Genomic DNA, 18,121 nt, shown 5'->3' on the forward strand with positions numbered 1-18,121 from the left:
AAGAGGAGGAGGAGCAGCACTGACAGATCCACTGCAAGCAGCTCTGAACACTTTGCTGCAGGAGAAAGCGCGAGGGGCTGCTTGCTCCAGCTCACTGCAGCTGCTGAGTCGCACGAGGGAGCAGAGCAAACGGCTCCTTGCATCTCTCCAAAATACCTACAGATAAAACATGGTGTGGTTGCAAGGTTTCCATCCAGGCAACACACTGCAGGAGGCTGCAGGATTGGGGTTACTGACCCCTAAAACGTTTAACGTGGGTAACAAGTGGCACCAGAGGACCATTGGAAGGGGCTGAGCATGTTGGGTCCTGTCCTGAGGGGAGCACAAGCTGGCAGGCATCCCATGGGAATCAGGTGTTACCCTCCCAGGTCACCTTTTTTCCATAACAAAGAGGTGGAAGAACAGAGTTCCTCACCGAAGGAGCTGTTCGGGAAGGGAGGCAGGCACTTGGCTGTTTTCAGCTGTGATGGCAAGGGACCAAGAGCAGGCTGATCCTCTGGGTAGCATTTGTAGGGGCAGGAGCTGTACACGAGCACAGCAGCCCCCAGAGCCCCCAGCACAGGCACGGCATCTTCTCTTTCCCACTGCTTTGCACCTCTTTGGCAGTCTAATTTTGCCCTGCACCGAGGCAAGTTCAGAGGCACTGGGAAGTACCCTGCTCAGAATAAATTTGGCTGAAAACCACCAGTTTCTTCACAATTACAGTTCCTCCAGGGCACGTTCCTGTGCCTCGCAGCTCATCCCTCTCTGGGCAGTGAGGTGGGGGGCACAGATCCCCTCTGGGGGGGTCCTCACTTGCGGTCGGTTTGAAACCTCTCTCTTCCTCCTTCTGCTGTTGGGCAGGTCCTGGGGGTCTGGGGGGGTGGATGCTGAGCTGAAGAGAGCTTTGAGGGGCTGCAGGGGTGGCGCAGGGCTGCGGAAGGCTGCTTGGGGCCGGGAGGGGGCTCGGGGATGCTCGGGACGGTGCAGAGGATGCAGGAGGCGGTGGCGGGGGGGGGGGATGCTCGGGGCGGCGGGGGGATGCTGCCGGCTGGGAGGGATGCTGGGGGCTAAGGGAGGGGATGCCGAGGGGCGGCGGGGGGGGAGGTCCGAGGGGCGGTGGGGGGCTGCGGGGCGGAGCTGAGGGGTGCCCCTCCCGGCGGCGTTATAAAGCGGCGGGGCTCGGGCGCGGGGCTGCCTTCGCTGGGGCACCCGGGGCTGGGGCAGCGGCGGGGGGGACGCCTCCTGCCCTCAGCGATGGCGAGGGGGCGGCTGTCGGGGGGCGCCTGGGGGGCCCTGGTGCTGCTGGGGCTGATGCTGCCGGCGACCCCGCCGGCCGGTGCCTGGTACAAGCACGTCGCCAGCCCCCGGTACCACACGGTGGGGCGAGCCTCGGGGCTGCTCATGGGGGTCCGCCGCTCCCCGTACCTCTGGCGCCGGGAGCTGCCGCCCGAACCCCCCCGCCGCCCCGGGGGGCCCGCGCCCGCCGCCCCCCAGCCCCCGGGACGCCCCGACGGGGGCTCCCCGCCGCCCGCCCCCCCGCCGCCGCCGCCGCCGCCGCATCCCGGTCCCGGCCGCCTCCTGCAGCGCCTGCTCCGGAGGGGTTGGGGCTGGGGGGGACCCCGGCCGGCCCCCGCCCGGCCGCCGCCCGCAGCCCGCGGAGCTCAGGTAAAGCGGGACCCGACGGCAGGGCGCCGGGGGGGGGGGCGCGGGGACAAGGCGAGGGGATGTCCCGCTGCACCGAGCCGGGGAGGTGGCGTTTGGGGTGCGGGAGCCTTGCTGCGGGTCCCCCTGCGGCACCCTGGGGGGCTGGAGGGGTGCCGCCGGGGGGCTGGGTGCGGGAGGCTTGCTGCCGTCTCCCACCGTGCAGGCATCGGGGGGGGACACACGGTGGGAGAACAACCTGAGCAAAGACCTCATGGCATGGCTGGGCTGCGGGGAGATGCCCCCTGCACCTGGGGGGTGCCCAGGCAGGGGAGTGAGGGGAGCCGGGACCCCGCGGGACAGCCCGCGCCCTGGGGGGGGTTCCAGCCCCAGCTCTGGATCGAGGGAGTTTGCAAAAGTCTCTGCTGTATTTTGAAACTTGGACCATGAGGTCCCAGCAGGATGGAGCAGCCAGGCTTCCTCCCGGTGAGATGCGTTCGGAGGGGCTGCACCTGGGTCTAGGGGCAGAAAAAGGAGCTGGGGGATTTCTCTGCCTGTGTTTGGGGTATCCCAAACCTGCACCCTGCAGGGAGCGAGCTGTCAGTGCCATGGAGGGGTGTTTGTGGTGCTGGAGGTGCTGAGGAGCTCCCAGCATCACCCCTCTGCAGGACCCCTCTCCCTGCCCTCTCCACTCGGCCAAGCTGCGTGGGACTGTTTTGGGGCCGTGTCCAAACATTAAATCTCTTCTCCCCTATGTAAAGCAGGAGCCAACATCCGGCTGAAATCCAGGGATGCTTTTAGATGTTGGATCAGCCCCGAGACATGCAGCCATATTCCCATCCACACCCCTCGCCTTCATTTTTTGGAGGCAATCTGGGATTTTTATCTTTTTGGGAAAACCCAGGCAGGTCAGCTCAGCCCGTGCTATGCAGGTCCCTCGGGCATCACCATGTAATAACATGGGGTCCTTTTCTTTTTTCAGCCTCTCCCGATGGAAGACGTGGCTCTGCTCCGCTGAAAGGTCCCAGCAGGGATGCTCCGGGTGCCGGAGGAGCACTGGCTGCCCGAGGTGGGGACTGTTTCCGTGGCTGGTGAGGAGGAGTTTCATCAGCGGCCCTCCGGGTTTCTGACCTCTCCGAAACCATACAGACGGTTGCATTCAAAAAAAAGTCTGATTTTTCTTGCCCACTGTCCAGACACAGTGGTAAATTCATCTTGTTTTCAGGTCGACTTAGTGCTATAAACTTGGGGAGAAATAAACAGGGAAAATATTTATTTTGTTTATTTTTTTTAGATTTCTGTACTGGCTTGTTTGCAATATGACACAAACATGTACTGTTTGCTTCCTAGGAACCTGCCCTCATTAAAATGAGAATCGATCAAAGGAAACGTGTTTCATGGTGCATTTTATTTTATTTTATTTTATTTTATTTTAGCAGAAGCTGGTATGGCTCAGACAGGGCTCAGACACTTTGGTGTTCCCAGATTTTTCTGATGTTTTCTAACTCCTTGACAGAGTTTCTTCTGCAGCCCTACAGTGAATCTCCTTTAGTGCCCTTTGGGGAGTTATTGCCAGGGGGCTCTCAGCTCAGAGGACAAAGTTTGAAATCTTTCCTGGAGTCTGCTGAACAAAAGCTCTGCGAGTCCTCTGCTCTGGTTGCTTGTCTGCATGTTTAGAGCTTAATTTTGTATTCATCTCTGCTGATGAAAGAGAAAAGTTTTTCCCCACTAAAACAGGGTGTGGGTGGTGAGCCAGTGGGGCCGAGGCAGTAGCACACACTGGGATGGGTGGGGTCTGGATTTTGGGGGGCCCAGCTCCCGTGGTGGGATCACAGCGTGGGCACAGCGGGGCTGCCTGCTGCCCATCGGAAGGGAAAATCCCTGCTGGTGCTTGCCGGGGGGCATTTCAGTGTTTTACACATGAAGGATCGGTTTCCCCTCTGTGTCCCCTCTCTGTTTCCCCCACGATTTCAATCTTCTTCCAAATTCCTGCTCTTCATTAGCGCAGCACGGTACGGGGACAGCACAAATGGCAGATAATTGCCCCTAACCCATTAGGCTGTTGCACTTGAGCAGGGCCGGGGCTGCTGCAGCGCCCATCAGCCCGTGGAGTGGCCGCAGAAGCGGGTTGCTGTTCTCAGGGAGGTAAGTGGCAAAATGAGGTGAGGAACGAAAAGGTCAGCATCGCACTGGGGGTGCACAGGGAGGGCGACGAGAGACATGACTTGGGTGTGCTCCCACCCCCCTGCGTAGGAAAGAAGCACTTGTGTGCGTCCATACTGGGGCAAAACCAGCAGATGCTCGGTTAAGCACAAGCCCTTTTACCTAATAAAATATTTCTCCCTGCTGCTGCGGAGGAGGAGCATGAGTTGATTCCCCAAAGGGAAAACTTTGCTGGGGCAAAGTAATTTCCCTTGTGCTCTCAGCTCTCTGGAGACGTCTGAGCATTCCCTTGGGTCAACAATCCCAGTAAACAGGAAGCAACCTTACAAAGGCATTTAATTACCCCTCTCCGACGAGCATTAATCCAATCCCTTCTTAAAGACAAGCCCCAGGAGAGCTTTGCCTCCGTCCTGCCCGCGGCCGTGCAGATGCTCCAGGGTCTGTGTGCCTGGACCGGGGGGACCCCGAGACAAAATACAGCAGTTTTTTTTTGGGGGGAAAGCTGCTTGCAGGGGGAACAGGGTGGCAGCGGGTGGCTTTGCCGTGCCATCTTGTGGCCGTGCCGATGCTGTGGGACAGGAGAGCTGGGAGCAGGGCAGGGGCTCCGAACCACGTCCCCATCCCAGATCACCCCTGGAGGGGGCAGCTCCCATGGGTGCCCTCCTGCCTGCATAGCCCCTGCCAAAACCAGCTTGGGGCTGGGAGCTTGGGGCTGAGGCTGACCCGCTGCTCTCCGTATCTCCCAGCCAGGGCTCTCCATCACCCAGCGGGTGCGTTTTGTTCCAGCTCAAGTGATGGGCGAATCCTGGGGGCTGTGGCGTGCAGGAAGGCGTCCCACCCCTCCCAGCCCGAGCCCGGGGTGGCTCCGTTTCCTTCCCGGCTCCCAGCCTCTCCCAGGAGGCCAGCGGCATCCACCGGGCACACGAGGCCGGGCCGTGGCTGCTCAGGTTTGGGGCAGGAACCACAGCCCCCAGGAGCTGACGTGGGCTCCTGCTTGGGGCTGTACACACAAAGGCTGCGGGGCCCTGAGCGCTCCAGGAGGAAGAAAACTCCCCGAGGGATTTTCTCCCCACTGGAGCTGCCCAGGAGCCGCTCCTCACCCCGCCAGGACAGGACTGAGCCCCTCTGTGTCAGGGCAGCAATGAGCTGGGGTGGCGAGCCCTCTGCAGGGCTGGTAGCCCCTGTGGTGTGGGAGATGGCCCCGGAGGTCCCTGTGGACCTGATGCCATGTCGTGCCCATCTGTGCCAAGATGTGCCAGGCTGTGCCGGGTCTGCAGCAGGCAAGTTCCCAGCCTCATGTCCACAGCCTCATGCTGATGCCGCTTTGGGGAATTGAAAGGCTGGAGATAAGGGCGAGGAGATGCAGAGAGCAGGGAGATAACGCTATCTCTGTGCTTTCGGCTTGGCCTATTTCAAAGTTGTTCAGAGTGCTGATAAGGCAACGAGGGCTCCGAGACGCAGGCAGAGGTCTCCCTCACCGAGCTGGAGCAGCCTGGGGCTGTTCCCAGGTGCCCAAAGGGGAAACACCAGGGGCAGGACCCCACGTTCCCATCCTGAGGGCTAGGGAACACCTTGTCGGCCCCATGCCCATCCACGGTGTGGCTAAATGATGACTTTTTCACCCAGCAGCAGCACTGCCAGCCTGGCCGGGCCCAGCAGTGACCTTATGGGTGCATTCCTGCCCGGGGAGTTCCCCCCCGGCCACGCTGCTATTTCCGCAGACGTGGGCACCGGCACTGCTCCGCCACCAGCCTCGCCCGGGGTGGGTGCTCTGGGGATGGGTGCACCCGGGGATGGGTGCCCATGGGCTGGGTGCTCCTGGGGTAGAAGCTCTTGGGGTGGAAGCTCCCAGGGATGGGTGCTCCCAGGAATGGGTGCTCCAGAGCCCGCTGGAGGGCTCGGTGCTGCTCTCTGTTACATCCACTTGCAGTTCCGATTTACTGAGCCTGAAGCAAAGCATGCAATTAGCGTGCTGCCCTGGCTGTTTAATAAAATGAACAGGGCTAATTACTTGCTAGCAGAGCCTGTTGTCTCTGGTGCTGGACTGAATTGAGCAGGGTGGTAATTGCAAGCATCTGGGAGAGGCAGCGGGCATCCCGACGGACTCGCTGAATCCAGGGAGTGCACAGCCTTGGGTGAGGGGCTGGGACCCACCTGTGGGCATTCATGGCCCTGGCTGGAAACGTCAGTTCCCAATTTTCCTTTTTAGAGTGCTGGAATGATAGGGGCAAACAAGAGGGGAGAGTGATGGATGTCTTCCTGGGAACACTAGTTGGTATTTTCCATGTTCTGCAGCAGACACACACAGGTATTCCTCGGACAGGGATGGGCTGTCAGCAACCACGTCCCTGCACGATGCCAAGTGCCGTCTGGCGCAGCACCCACAGCTCTGTTATCTGGTTGCAAATAACAAAGGGCTTGGGCAGATTCCTATCTGCCAGCCTGTGAAACAGGCACCCCCAGCTCCCGGCAGCACAGCTGAGCTGAGCTGCCCGGACTTTTGCAACCCACGAGGCGTGTTATTAATCCTCCCGATGATTAATTCTGCTATCCCCATAAATCTCACCTGGAAATTGTTTACGGCTCAATAGTGCCACACACAGAGACCTGGAGAAAGCGAGGCGGCACATTGCACAAGCCCTCCCTCTCCATCACCAGCCTTGGAAAAACTCCCTCCACCCCCATCCTATCGCCCTTCCACCAGCTCAAAATGAGCCAGCGGGAGCAGGCTCGGGTTGAACAGCCGAATTTTTGCCACGTTGTGAATATAAGGCAGGCCTTAAGCTATGAGCCTTAGAGATCCGCCGCTCCTCCAGCGCGGGGAGCCTGCCCGTCCGCCCGCATTTCTGCCGTTGTGAAACTTTTGGAGCGTGTGTGTGTGTTTTGAGGAGGTTACACAACCTGCCAGGCCGAAAGCAAACAGCGTTGGCACACAGGTGTGACCCCGTGCCACGGCTTCACGCAGGGATGAATTACAGGCAGGTGTCAAACCAGGAGCCTCAAACCCTCCCAGGTCAATTAGCACACGGGTCCCGAAAACTTCCCCAGCTTTCGGGTGAGCCCAATTAGGACGTAGCTATTGGCATGAATCAACACCCAGAGAGGTATGTGGAAGGGAAAATCATCCGTGAGGTGTCTGCTGAGTCTAATCACGGCTCTGTGGTACCAGAAGATGCGGGAACCCCCCCATGGTCTCCCCTCTTTTTGGCTCTGATGGGCCACAAATGGGTGGCTGTGGCTTGGGAAGCGGCAAGCTCACACCGAGAACTGGGGGGGTTTGTACTGTGCGAGGGTGAACACTTGCACAACGTGGTTTCAGGTTCTTTCCAACTGCTTTACATGAAGCTGGATGCCTTCTGGGGATGATGAGTTTGAAAAATGTCGACAAATTCAGGTCATACTTCAGAAAATATTTAAGTTAAAAAATAAGCATTTTGGGAAAATGCAAACGTTCCGTTTTCAGCTCTTTGAAATGATATTTCCCCCCTTTTTACTTTACAAGCCACCAACACTTTTTAAAAAATGCCCCAAAGGGTTAAAATGTTCTGTCTGACCACCCAAAAGATTTTCTCACTTGTGCTTTTATTGCGCTGAATAAAAAGAATAACTTTTTTGTTCAAATAAACTTGAAACAATTCCTTCTCCTCTCCCCCTCCCTCCAGTTTTTTGGTTTGGCCACTGAGTGGAAAAATCAATTATTCGCACTCCTCTAGCCTGATAAAAAAAAAAAGCTCCAGGACTCCACAAAGAGGCTCAGGGGAGTAGTTATGTTATACAGCAAATGAAATGGTCTCCGAGTTCCCCGACTCGCCGGCCTCCTCTCATGTCACCGCAGGCTTTGCGCAGGGCTCGGCGCTTCTGCAGCGCTGCAGGGAGCAAACCTGGCGGTGTGGGGCCGGCACCGAGACCTCGGCCACAGATCCCAGAGCTCCTGGGGGGCTGTGCCCCCACCGGGGGTCCCAGGGGTCTGCGCCCAGTGACAGCTGCCCCTCCTTGTGCACCACCCCGCTGCCCGTGCTGCCTGTAGGAAATGTGGGTGGGAAGTCCCGGAGAGAACAGCAATGCCTTTTTTTTTCCAGGATAGCAGTGCAGACACGTCAGCAAGCATCTTTTTGGGTCCAACACCTTCCAGTTTCATGCAGAACTTTAGTGGAAGTCTTTATTTCATTTTATTTTATTTTAAGCAGACTGCAAATTAAAAGCAACTCAATATTCACCTCTGGAGAGTTCTATTTACCACCTCAAGCTGGCCACTGCGTTTGCTTCAGCTCTATAAAAATCTGCTAGGAAAGCAGTTGGGGCGGGAGAAATGCCACGGAGGAGAGCTAGAAAACCTGTGAGCTGGGAACATGACACGGCAGCACCAGCTCTGGGACAACTAATCTGGGTCATTTCCTCCTTGCAGATTTCAAGGAAATGAAGATCAGGGATGTGAAGGGGCAAAGATGGGAATCTCTGTTTTCCACCAAAGCAAAGCGTGTTCCACAGTGGGACCTGGACGGCTGCTCAGCCAGGCATGGGGGCTGCAGCAAGAGGCTCTCCTGCCAGAAATGCTGCTCACGGGGCATGGCCCGGAGCTGCAGGCCTGCAAGCTCATAACCCCCATCCCTGTGGCCTGGTATTTGGGGGACACAAAACATTTGCCAGAAGTTACACGTGTACCAAGCTGGGGATATCACCGGGGGACACCTCAGTGCTCTGCAGAAACAGAGGTGAATGGGACATGGGAAGGACATGCCTGTGGCAGCTGGCCCTGGGGCTGGTCCTCAGCATGGAGCTGAGCACCCCATTTCTGAGCTCCTTCACGTGAAGGGATGCCCACATCAGTGGGCAGCTCCACATGTGCCGGACTGGCTGGATGAGAGATGCCCCCAAAGAGCTCTGAATCTCCCCGCGGTCAGGGCTGTGGCAGGGTGGGCAGAGCGGCCGGGCTGCATCCTGCCCAGCTCCCCCAGCAGCTCAGGCTCAGCTCCAGCTTCCCTCCCGTGTCGGGGTGGTCTTCACGGGGCTGGAGGGCTGCGGGGTGGCTGCGGGGCAGGGCCGGGCTGCGGGGCTCCGGCCCTGGCCCCTCGGGGGTCCCGCTCCCTGCAGCCCGGGGGCTCTGTGCTGAGCCGAGGGTGGGGGCAAGGGGGACCGGAGCAGAGTCCTGGAGGGTCCGCTCAGCCCCCGGCAGCCCCGGGGGGTCCCGCTCAGCCCCGGGGGGTCCCGCTCAGCCCCCAGCAGCCCCGGGCGGCTCCGCTGCATGCGCCCCCCGGGCATCCCCGCTCCGTGCGCCCCCGCTCCATCGGCCCCGGGAGGCTCCACCGGTTCCGTCCAGCTCCGTTCCCGGCTCCGCCCGCTCCGTCCCCGTCCCCATCCCCGTCCCCAGCTCCGGCTCCGCCTCTCCCCGCCCGTCCCCGTCCCCGTTCCCGGTGGCCGTCCCCTCCCCGCCCGCCTTGCTCCCGGCGCCGCGGGCAGCGCGCAGCATGGCCGCGCTGCGCAGAGCCCCGGCCCCGGCCCCAATCCCAGCCCCGATCCCAATCCCAGCCCAAACCCCAGCCCCCGAGCCGGCCCCGGCCCCGCTGCCGGCCCCGTCCCGCCCCTCCGCTCCCCGCCGCCCCGCGCCCGCCCCGCGCCGCGCATAAAAAGGGCCCCGCGGCCGCCCCCGCCCCGCTCCGTTCCGCTCCGCTCCGCCGGCCCGGCCATGGCCAAGGACCAGCTGAAACCGCGGCTGTGCCACATGCTGAAAGGGGAGAACGGCTACGGCTTCCACCTGCACGGCGAGAAGGGCAAAAGCGGGCAGTTCATCCGCAAAGTGGAGCCCGGCTCCCCCGCCGAGGCGGCGGGGCTGCGCGCCGGGGACCGCGTCGTGGAGGTGAACGGGCTCAACGTGGAGCAGGAGACGCACCACCAGGTCCGGGCACGGGACCCCCGCGACCCCCCCCCCCCAACCCCAAACCCAGCACCCACCCCCGTGCTGGCCTCCGCGAACGGGCTGGGTCGGGAGGAGAGGGGGAGGGCTCCCCAAATGTCCCCAAGGGAGGGTCCCGGGGGGTTGGGGCGCGCTGGGTGCCCCCCGGTGCCGGGCTACATCTGTTAGGGGATGCAGCCTCTCGCCCCCCCCGGAGCAGCTGGGGGGCTGTGCCGTGCCCGTGCCGTGTAGGGCTGGGGTAAGGGTGCCAGCAGCCCGTCGGGTGGGCGAGGGGGGGGGAAGGTGAAGGTGCTGGGGCACGGTTGGGCACCGCTGCGTTATGCAATCCTTGGCGAAAAGCAGCCGGGGGAGCCGGGCTGTGTTTCCGGCTCTGCTCTGCGTTCCCTCGGCCACTTTGGGCAAGCTCCTTCTGCAGCACGGAGCGGGCGAGGATGCCTCCAAATCTACTGATAAAGCTCTGCAGGCGTTCAGCAGTTGGGGTGGCTTAAGTGAGATAGGGCTGGTAGGGGAATAATATCTGGTGGGAGACCGTGGCCGCAGCTGGGGGGGATCCAAGCGAGCTGCTTCCCAGCTCTGCTGCAGAAGCTGCGTGCTTCAGGCCTTGTCCTTTTCTGTTTATAAAATCAAAACTCGTGTTTGTTAAACAGCCCTGTCCAGAAAACAGGCGGGGAGCTTGGGGCTGCTCCGGGCTGGCTGGAGCCGCTGTCCCTTGCAGGGGCACAGCACCCAGTGTCCCCATCTGCCTTGTGGCCTGCAGGGCTCTGCGGGGTGTAGTGTTGTAGTAACTTAAAGCACGCGCCTGGCACCCGCTGCTGGAGCTTTATCGGGGCCAAGCAGGGATGTGGCTGGTGCAGGCTGCAGCCCCAATGGTGTTTTGGGGGTGTGTGGGTTCTGGGTTTCCCCTGCTGGCATGGATGTTGGTGTGCTCAGGGCAAGGCAGAGCCCTCCGGGGCATCATGGCCAGTCCTGGTGACCCCAGGAAAGCTCTCTGGGCTCCTCGCTGTGGGTTTGGGGGTCTCTCATGCTAATTTAGCTTGTTTTGATGATCTCAGCCAGCTGTGTAAAAGTTGATGTTTGTCTTGAATGTGACTGAAGGAGGATCCATGTCTTTGATGTAGCTGGGCAGAGAGCTGGGCTGCTGTCCCCCACTGGAAGCCAGCAGAGCTCCCTGCTGAAAATCGGATGCCGGGGAGTGAGCGATAGCGCCAAGACAGCAGCACGTGTCCCTGAAACGTGCAGGGGGGCTTGTAGGTAAAGTGAAATGGAGAGATTTTCCCTCTTCCATTTCCAGCTGGCAGAGGCAGGATTGAGCCTGCTGTGGGGTGGGATGGGTTGGAGCATCCCACCCGGGCTGTCGTGGAGCTCGCTGTCCTGAAGTGCTCCCACTATGGGGTCATCAATGCCTGAGCGTGGAGGCAGGTGGGTGATGTGGTGGTTGAATGTTGGCTCCTGTGGATGGCTGAGAGCAGCCAGGCTCACCGTGGCCTCTCCTGGTGCTGTTACGGTCCCTGTCCTTGGCTGAGCGCTTCTCCAAGCGCGTCTGAAACTGTGGCAGGACAGAGCCAGGAGCACACAAGGCCTCGCTATGTGGTGCAACTATGTTTCGGGCTGAACTTGATGATATTTGCGTCTGTGCTCTGTTTCCACGGCCTTCCCCAAGGAGCGAAGGCAGGACGTGTTCTCAGGGCGTCCTGTTCCCATCTGGGATGAGAACCGTGTCCGGGCTGCTCACTTTCCTCCTCCTGGGGGGTGGGCAGAGCTGTGCCCAGCCCCCCTTCTACAAGCCTCTGCACCAGCGAGGTGAGCGCAAAGATGACCAAGTGGTGCTGTTAAAAGGCGGTGCAAGAAAGCTTCCAGGTCCCTCATGGGGATGTAAGAGCTGTGTGAGGGTGGGGGCATCACACCCAGAGCAGGAGGGGGAACTGTGCCATCTCTGTGGGTCTCCTTCCCAGCCAGCTGGGGTTTGCTTGGAGTGGACAGGCCCAGCGGGCTCCGCCAGGCTGGTGCTGGTGCAGCCGGGGTGGGAGCCGGTCTGGGTGGAGCCGCGGAGGATGTGGGGCTGGGAGCAGCGCTGGGAAGGTCCGGATGTGTCGGGGAGGCTGAGTTGCCTTCAGAAAAGCTGCGAGTGAGGTGGTGGCCATGGCTCGGAGGCGGGTAGGTTACTGGGCTCTGCACCTGGTTGCTGCTCTGCTCCATCTCCAAAGCACCTTGCTGCCCAGCTGGCTCATCATTGCAAGGCCTTCTGGCATGGAGGGAGGGGATTTGTGCCTGCTCCGTGTCCCAGCACAGCCAGAGCGGGGCTGGGAGGATGCTTCTTCCACTGCTGCTGTGCCCGTGTGGAGCTGGGGGGCAGCTGGGCCACAGTGCCATAGCCAGTGCGTTACGGCACCTGCAGTGTCTCAGGGTGCTTCTGCTCTCTCTCTCTTCTGCTGTCATGAGGTTGCAGCTGTCATGAGGTTGCAGCTGGTTTGGAAGGGTTTGGGAGCTCTCTGGGGGTGTCTTGTGTTGTGAGCCCCCCAGTGCTGACTGCAGCAGAGCGTGGTGCAGCGTGTGCAGTGCTTGAGCTCCAGCAGCAGCGCTGGGGCTTTCCAAAAGGAGAACGCTTTGCTCTGTGCAGCAGCTCTGAGGAACGCGCTCTGGCACCTGCAGTTCCCCCCCGCACGTGGTGCTTGCAGGGACCGGCCCCGCTCCCAGCCCCACGGAGCTCCCTGGTGCTGCCTCTCCTGCCACAGCGTGCTGCTGGCTGCCTGCTCCCGGATCCCCTCCTGGAGAAGTGGCTCCGCTCAGGCGCTGCCTTGCTGGTGTCAGCAGCGTCGCCTGATGCCGTGTATAAATAGATGTGAAAAGGAGCAGATGGATTTTCTGGGGCTCGGCGGAGAAGCACCCTTCAGGCTGGTTATGGATGGGAGCCCCGGGCAAGCTGCCTCCTGGCGCAGGGCTGGAGGGCTTCGTTGGTTTGTGGAGGACAGGCAGCCTTGTCTGCAGTCTATAAATTTCCTCTTGGTTGTTTTTTTTTTTTTCATTTGCAGATACCGGGTCTGTTGACCTTGAATGGAGCTTGCAGGGGAGTAAATAAATGCTGGCTAATTGCACATTAGGCTCATTTGTCACTTCTAACCTTGGCGGTTGCAGCGTGTCTGGCCAGCATGACCTAGATCAGAGCAGGAGCGCTGTGAGGAAGCCTGCACTGCTTCGGGGCTTTCCCAGCACTGCTGGGGCCATGTGGGGCTGTGGGGCAGTGAGCAGTGGCCAGTGGCCCCCTGCAGCTGGGGACGGCGGCTGAGCAGCATCAGGACCCATCCTCACCCCTGGGATGAAGGCCATGCAGGGAGGAGGAGGTGTTTGCCCCATCAGAGCTCTGAGGCTGCTGGCAGGGAGTCCCGGAGGTTTTATCTGCCCCTCGCTCATGTCCTCGGTTTGCCCCGTGCCCACCCCGTTGTGCTGTGTCCCTCACGTGCCAGATTCGGCTCCTCTGGGGCTGCTGAGCAGCTCTCCACTTTCCCACGTGCGAACTGCCCAGCTCTCCCCTTCCTCCCCGCTGGGCTGACACCGCCAGCTCCTTTCAGAGGAGCTGCAGTCACAGAAAAATGAAGGAAAAAAAAAAAAGGCAAGGCTGTGTGAGGACAATGGCCCCTATTCAGCAGGGCCTGGAGCTGGATACCAGCAGGGACGGGCCCAGCTCCTGGTGCTGGTTTCTCTTATCTCCGCTGTCCGGTAGCGCAGGAGAGGATGAATGCAGATCAGATTGTTTCTTTTGTGAATCCTCCTGGGAGAGGAGGGGAGAGCCTCGCAAAGCAACTGGGGCACCGCGTGTGTGCGCTGCTTCACGGTGCCTCCTTGGGTATTCTGGCTCTCCCCTGTGCCCTTGGGGTTGGGGGGAGAAGGAAGCCCCAGATAAAGGGAAGGGGGTGTGTGGGCAGGTTGTGTAGTGGGACAGATCGTGCTCCCCCTCCAAGGGACAAAGGCAGGGAGCAGGACCTGTGATGCTCGGTGCCCAGTGTGGCCTCTGGGCAGAGGGGTGACACCAGGCGATGTGTGTGCAGCTGCCCTGGGCAGATTTGTCCCTTGGGTTGGGCTGGAAGGAGTTGTCACTTGTCACCAGGGGCTGCAGATGTGCCATCCTGGCCCTCCCAAAGATCTGCCCTTTCCCCATCACCAGTGGAGGTGGTAGCAAGGCTGAAGCTGCAGGGCCTTCAAGGGCTGGGGGTCCAAGCTGCGAGGCTGGGGGTCCTTGGATGCAGCTCCTGCCCCAGCTGGGGGGGTTCCCTGGGTTTCTGCTCACTTCTTTCCCTCCCTTGCAGGTCGTGCAGCGCATCAAAGCCGTGGAGACAGAGACTCGCCTGCTGGTGGTGGACAAGGAGACGGACGAGTACCTGTGCAGCCTGCGCCTGACGTGCACGGAGGAGATGGTGCACAGCGGGGTCCTGCTGGGCTCCGGCGTCTCGCCCACCAAGTCGGTGGGCAGCGACAACGGGGAGGTCTGGAAGCCGCAGCTGGACCTGAGCGGGGGCAGCCTCCAGCGGCACTCGCACAGCTTCTCCTCGCACGGCAGCAGGAAGGTGAGCTCAGGGCTGGCGGGGCTGGGTGGCAGGATATTTCTGCCCTGGGACGAGCCCGGTTTGCTTCCCATGAGAAAAACCTTCTGGATGTGGTTGTTGGGTCTGGGGACCCTGCTGTGTGTCCTGGAGCTGTGGGTGAGCTGCCCCATGGCCTCATCTGCTCTGCTTGAAGCAGCATCAGCTGTTGGTGCTGTGCTGGCCTCTCCCTCCCTGCACTCCTGGAGGGTCACAGGGGCTGCAGGGGTCTGGGGGGGTCCCCCAGCCCTGGGGGTGAGTGTCCCATGGGGTCTGGCTGAGGTCGGTGTCCCCGGCCCATGGGGACAGGCAGCACGGACTGGGGGCCTGGTGGAGCTGCCCCTTTTGCCTCCGTTATTTCTAGGAGGGAGGGAACATCTGGTCGAACGTGTTCTCAGCTTTTTTTTGCTTTAAATAGGAAGGAAATTAGCTCTTTTTCAAGTGGCCTGGGTCTGGGCTGCGATTCTGCAGTAAGTGCCTTTTATTGGTAAGCTCCTTTCCAAAAAGGAAAGAATTTGAGGTGGAAGATGTCCAGTTTCCATGGCTGGCTCCCCGCTGGGGCTGGGCTGGCGGTGACGGCGCAGCCTTGCACTCGCAGATAGGCAGCGTGCTCGGCCCGGCGCCCTCCTCGCTCGGGGTGCGAGCGTGGCAGGAGCAGCGTGGGACCGAGACATCACAGCCACCGCCGTGCAGCTGGCCGGCCCCATCCTGCGCCCACCCCACTCACCCGGGGGGTGAAACCTGCAGCTGGGGCTGTACGAGCCCTCCTGCCACCAGCTGGGGGGGGCTCTGCTTGGAGCAAGCCTTTCCCTGCTCCCAAATTCAGCTCTAGCAGCTTCATGTCCTCAGGAGCCCCCCCCCCAGCTGAGGAAATCCCCCCGTGGAAGTGCGACGTGATGCTGGTGGGGGGCAGGAGGCACGGAGATGTGGGTCTGGGGGGGTCTTGCCTGCAGCCCTTCCTTTCAGGGCTGCCTTTGTCCCACAGGGGTGTGCCTGCCCTGGGGGGGCTGCCCTGCCTGGGGAGGATGGGCTGGAGGCTGTGAGGATGGAGGTCAGCGCCGTGGGGGGCTTGTGTGCTCCCCCGGGACAGCCAGAGGGAAGGGAAGGGGTCTGGGGGGAGTGGGGCCGCGGTGGGAGCGGCTGGGCACGGCTTCCCGGGCTGGGGGGTTTCCTATCCTGTCTCTGTTTCTGTAGCTGGGTGAAATCCAGCAGTTTGTGCTGACGGGAAGTCGGGCGCGGGGAACGGGCCGGTCCTTTCCGGCCTTTGGGTTTCAGCTCCCTCCAAGGAGAGGGTGGGACAGGGAGAGCCGAGAAGGCTGGGGTGCGAGGTGGGGGGGCGCCTATGGGACACGGCCAGGGGGAGCACACAGCATGGGGCTGCGTTTGGGGCCATGCAGCAGATGCAGTGCCCCAGCTGGACAAAGGGACCCGCAGTGGCTTTGCCTTGTGGGGCCCTGCTGGGCCTTGTCCTGCCTGCTTCAAGGCAGAGCTGCCCCTCTGATGCTGGGTTTGGGGCAGGCTGATGGCCCTGCTGTGGGGCCGTGGCAGCTGGGATCCCATCAGACTCCCCTAAACCACATCTGGCAGGGGCCAGGTGCTGGGCTCAGCAGCACCAGGAGAAGCTGGGCCTGGGCTGGTGCTTCTGTGTCCTTCCCTGGAGGTGCTCAGGGAAGGAGAGGTGGCAGCTCTGCTCCTCCTGCAGACCCACGGCCTCGACCTGCTGCTGTGGGGGCCAGGGCTGATGCTTGGGGCAGGATGGGGCTGCGCTGGTGACGTTTGTTTGTGTAAAAGCTGCAGCTTTGCTTTGTGTGAGGCCAGGTTGATCAGTGCAGCCTAAAGCAAGGAGCAACTGAAAGAACGAGGAGGGAAATCTGGCAGCATGGGGTGGCCGAGCTGTGGGCAGCAGGGGGGTGATGCAGTGGGCAGAGCCCTGCCAGCCCCCCCCTGCTGCCACCTTCCCCTCCTGGGTGAGAAGTGGCGGTGGCTCTGGGCATTGAGGTTAACGTGCACCCCGGCAGCGACCTGGTGTCCAGGCCCCTGTGCCTCCAGCAAGCACTGTAGCACGATGAATAATTCAGCGTGTATTTAAAATCAGGCTGCCTGCCCTGAGAGCAGGGCTGGCTGCCAGCAGCGTGCGCCCATCGGAGCGCTGCTGTGCCCGGCACCCGGGGACTTGGTGGCTCTGGGAGCGGGGTCTGCGTGGCCCCATCCTGCTGCTCTGAGCCTGGTTTGTGTCCCCCGTGCTGGAGGGGACACTTCTGAGTACCCGAATATTTTGAAAGGCTTGTCTTCAAAATGCCTGCCTTGGCTCTGCACTGCAATTTGCCCTGCAGGCAAACAAAGCTGTGGGGAGGTGAGGTGTGACCCAGGCTGAGCGGTGCTGACAGAAGGGCTGAGCCCCACGAATGTGCCGTGCTGGTGCTGCTTCCTTGTCCCTGGGCTTCCTCGTCCCCATGTCCCCCTGTTCCCAGGGCTCGTGGGGTTTTGGAGGCAGCGGGCACGCTGTGGTGGAGGGCAGTGCAGCTCCCAGCTCTGCTCGGGCTGTTCAGGTGCGTCGGGTGCTGTGTTCCTCTGAGCTGCTTTTATTGCCAAGGTGCCTTTGGGACGGCGCGGTTGGTGGTGGTGTGAAGTGCTTGGGCTGCCCGTGTGCTGTGGGGCATGGGCAGAAGGGGGCTGGGGCTGCCCGTGGCTCGGTTCACCCTGCTGCTCCCTGGGGGACTCTGCGCAGTGGAGCCTGGGTCCCCGTTTCAGCCACAATGTGCTCGTTAGCAGCGTCCCGGGGGGTTTGCTCCTGTTGGGACTTGCTGCCTCGCCGTGCTCCAGCTGTGTTTGCAGGAGAAACAAGAACAAGGCCCTGGAGAGGCGTTTGGGGTGATGCAGTTCCCGTGTTGTTCTGGTCACACCAAAGCACGATTTGGGGGCTGGGGATGCAAAGGGGCTGTGACAACAATCACTTATCTTTTGGAAATTGAGCCTGCATCTTGTTTAGCTTCTGGATTCAAGCAGCCTGTTCTCCTCTGCCGGGAACTTTAACATGGGGGGGAATCAGTGCCTGGGTTTTGTCTGGCCCCCGCCTGAGCCTGGCAAGAACCACAAGCCATGAAGCGAGCAGGAAAATGGGCAAACCCCCCTGGGGGGCCCTTTGTGACAGCGAGCAGGCGCTGAGCTGAGCCTGGTGCGTGCCACGGGCCCATCCCACACTCAGCAGCGGGGACCTGGGGACGGCCACGCCGTGTCCTGGAGGAGCAGGGCCGAGCGCGTGGGCTCGGGGACCCGCAGGTGCGGGGCAGCGCTGACATGGGGCAGTAAATATTTACCCTTCTGTTTGGGTCAGGCACAAGAACTTTTGTTTCTGCTGCAAATAAAACTCCGCATTGCAACATCTCCTGCCGCCAGCTTTCTGCCGGAGCGCTGGAAGAGGAATAACTCGGGACAGATGTTTTCGGAGAGCTTTGCCAGCTCAGTTGAGGCCCAAAATTTAGGGCTTGTAGAATAACCACAGAGATGTAATAAAACCTAACATGAGCAGAAATGTCTGCAGTAATTATGCAATTTAAAAAAAAATAAATAAATTTTTGGCTTAAACTAAAGCACTTCCCTGCAGCATCCTGTGCTCCCTGGGTCCCCAGGGGCTGGCTGTGACCAGAGGGACAGCAGGACGAGTCCCTGGTTCTCCTGTTTGGGGCTGAGGCACGGGTCAAGGCTCAGATAAACCTCTCCAATGTGGCTGTGTATGCCACCACCCTGGCTGAAAAAGCAGGCATATATCCACCTTGTCTTTTTTTTTCCTCTAAAAACCTTTGTGAAGCCCTTTCTGCACTGGAGCTGCTGCCCAGCGATGCCCACAGCA

General features: G+C 60.8%; 2 protein-coding genes across 3 annotated transcripts in view; both read left to right on the top strand.

Annotated features, from left to right (window-relative positions):
• The first annotated feature begins 1,164 nt into the window (after positions 1-1,164).
• On the top strand, positions 1,165-2,896 carry NPW (neuropeptide W). Its single transcript, XM_068699333.1, has 2 exons — positions 1,165-1,647; positions 2,606-2,896. The coding sequence occupies exons 1-2, from the start codon at positions 1,237-1,239 to the stop codon at positions 2,639-2,641; spliced, it is 447 nt and encodes a 148-aa protein (XP_068555434.1). The 5' UTR covers positions 1,165-1,236; the 3' UTR covers positions 2,642-2,896.
• A 6,383-nt stretch (positions 2,897-9,279) lies between these two features.
• Positions 9,280-18,121, top strand: part of NHERF2 (NHERF family PDZ scaffold protein 2) — a 32,196-nt gene continuing 23,354 nt past the window's right edge. The window contains exons 1-2 of one of the 2 annotated variants that reach the window (XM_068698890.1): positions 9,280-9,679; positions 13,999-14,256. In XM_068698890.1, the coding sequence (XP_068554991.1) occupies positions 9,470-9,679; positions 13,999-14,256 (468 nt within the window). In that variant the 5' untranslated portion in view covers positions 9,280-9,469. Of the gene's footprint in view, positions 9,680-11,716; positions 11,852-13,998; positions 14,257-18,121 lie in introns of those variants that run through there. The other variant, XM_068698892.1, reaches the window with a different exon arrangement.

The sequence above is a fragment of the Anas acuta genome, chromosome 15 (assembly GCF_963932015.1).
Source record: "Anas acuta chromosome 15, bAnaAcu1.1, whole genome shotgun sequence".
Classification (NCBI taxonomy): domain Eukaryota; kingdom Metazoa; phylum Chordata; class Aves; order Anseriformes; family Anatidae; genus Anas; species Anas acuta.